We start from the raw sequence: 2667 nt of genomic DNA on the forward strand, positions 1-2667 counted from the left end.
CAAAAAAATATACGTATTTTGGAAATGTTGAGTCGAATTAGTCTAGAATCGATTAATTTTATGAAAGAAAACCTTTCAAACAGCCGTAGTCCGTAAACTATGATTCCTACAAAATTGATTCATAAAGAACGGAACGTATCTACCGTCTTATAGGGGGATCTACTGTAGTTAATGTTTTGTCTTGTTATATCTTCAGTCTCTATTTTAAATTTTATTGCTTTATGTATACTATTTGTCTGCTTATTAATTTCTTCTATCTGAATTTCTGTTTCGTCATATATTATTAGGATGTCGTCAACGTATCTTTTGTAGAATTTTATTCCTGGTATGTTATATATTACATTATCTATGTCTATCATAATTAATTCGGCAAGTTTCGGGCCGATTATGGATCCCATACTTATCCCATCTGTCTGAGTATAGTATTCTCTGTTGGTTTCGAAATAGTTACTTCTGTATGTAAATTCTATTAATTCTATTATTTCTTTGTTGACATCTAGGTTATTAGATTCTATTAGATTCCAAGTTATTGATGGGTACATATCAACTATGTCGAGGCTTGCTATTCTATACTTTTCTTCTATATTGATTCTGTTTAGTTCTTTTATAAGTTCGTCTGCATTTTTAATTGCAAGGTGCGAGTTGTGGTAGTTTTTAAGCTTTTGTTTTAGAAAGTTTTCTAGATTATATAACGTTGAATATTTAAAATCTATTATTGGTCTTACTTTTTCTCCTGTCTTGTACATTTTAAGTTTTATATTTAGTTTTGGTATATGGTTATTTTCTTCATTTAGTATGAACCATTTTCCTGTTTTAGTAATCTTGTTAAGTTTTTCGAGTTTATTAATTCTTTTCTTAAGTTCTAAATGTATTACGTCTATAGGGTTTATAGATAGCTTTTTAAAATTATTATTGGTTACAATTTCTTGTTTTTTATTTCTTGTCCATTCTTGGTTAACTATTACTGTTTGTTTTGATTTGTCAGCTTTAATAATTTCTAATGCGTTATNTAACGTTGAATATTTAAAATCTATTATTGGTCTTACTTTTTCTCCTGTCTTGTACATTTTAAGTTTTATATTTAGTTTTGGTATATGGTTATTTTCTTCATTTAGTATGAACCATTTTCCTGTTTTAGTAATCTTGTTAAGTTTTTCGAGTTTATTAATTCTTTTCTTAAGTTCTAAATGTATTACGTCTATAGGGTTTATAGATAGCTTTTTAAAATTATTATTGGTTACAATTTCTTGTTTTTTATTTCTTGTCCATTCTTGGTTAACTATTACTGTTTGTTTTGATTTGTCAGCTTTAATAATTTCTAATGCGTTATCTCTTAGAAAGTTATTCAGCTCTTGGATTTGAGTCTCATATTGAAGATAGCTTGGTTCTTTTATTATTTTTTCTTGGTTCTTGGAACTTTATTTTTATTGGTTCTTTTATTATTGGTTTACTACACCACAAATATAAAATAGGACACGGTTTCAAAAAACAAATAAAAAAAAATTGAAATGATTAAATCAACTTAACAGTTATATAAATAGTAAATTAATTTAAATAAAAATTGTCTTTGCACTGTTTTAGTACAAAAACAGAAACTAAGGACTCTAATGAAAAAAGCAATGTAATTAATGAAGTTTAGAAACTATATCATTGCAATAACTATCTTTATCCTATTTCTGTTTATTATTATTATTATTTAATAAAGATATTTTTAAAAAAGTTTTAAACCAAGACTTATGAAAAAGCACTGATTAAATAATCTAATATCTTGGATATATTATACAAAACTTACTTTATACTAATAAGTACTGTATAATTATATGTAAAATTATAAAATTTATAGAACTATATTATTAAAACATACTTGTAACTTTTCGGCAATTGTATCCCAATCTTTATACTGATATCTTTCAGCAATACTCAGTAAGGATTTCTTTTCAGCCTCTGTCCATTTTTCTTTGTTAATTGATGGATGAACTAAATTATTCCACATTAATTCACATTCTTCTGGTTGTCTGGTACCATTTAACTAAAATTAATTTTTTCAATTATTATATTTGCTTGTAATATAACAAAAAAATAAATAATAAAACATAAATTATTATAGTAAAACTACTGTAGTTATACATATGAAGAGTTCAGATATAGAAGATAGTAAGCACCATAATGGACATTTAGAGAAAAATGGAAAAATTAAACATCTTAAGTTATCTGCTTTGTTTTTGTTTACATTATAGTTAAAAATACATGTAATACTTAAATTGAAATACATTTCTGTTTAGCAATTAGTGTGTATTACAACATAATAATGGAAACCATCTTTTACACCCAAACCTTCATATTATATATAAAATTTTTAAATAAAAAATCTATAAGCATTAATGCATTTGTATATAAACATTCTTTTAACTTCGTGAAGTTTTTAAACATAACAGAGAAGCACAATTATATTTTTATATTAATATATATAATAAAACTTTGATAACAAATACACTAATATGTAAATTTATTAATAATATAACTAAAATAACACATAAGCACAAAATAATATTTTGAAATGATTATGTTAAAACACTATCAATAATTGTGAATACATTTATCAATATGAGTTTTTCCTTATAAAACNTTTTCTGGACTTTATATGTGTCAATTGGCCATTGTTAATCC

The 2667-nt window shown here is 24.5% G+C and overlaps 1 protein-coding gene across 1 annotated transcript in view; it reads right to left on the minus strand.

Annotated features, from left to right (window-relative positions):
• The window catches only part of LOC111616643 (myb-like protein L), a gene marked incomplete at its 3' end in the record, with an annotated part of 52396 nt that extends 50355 nt beyond the window's left edge, over nucleotides 1-2041 (minus strand). Inside the window, exon 1 of the mRNA XM_023358031.1 lies at nucleotides 1865-2041. Within this exon, the coding sequence (XP_023213799.1) occupies nucleotides 1865-1993 (129 nt within the window). The remainder of the gene's footprint in view (nucleotides 1-1864) is intronic.
• Between the last annotated feature and the right edge of the window lie 626 nt (nucleotides 2042-2667).

The sequence above is a fragment of the Centruroides sculpturatus genome, unplaced genomic scaffold, assembly GCF_000671375.1.
Source record: "Centruroides sculpturatus isolate CEXI.00-Female unplaced genomic scaffold, Cexi_2.0 scaffold1879, whole genome shotgun sequence".
Taxonomy (NCBI): domain Eukaryota; kingdom Metazoa; phylum Arthropoda; class Arachnida; order Scorpiones; family Buthidae; genus Centruroides; species Centruroides sculpturatus.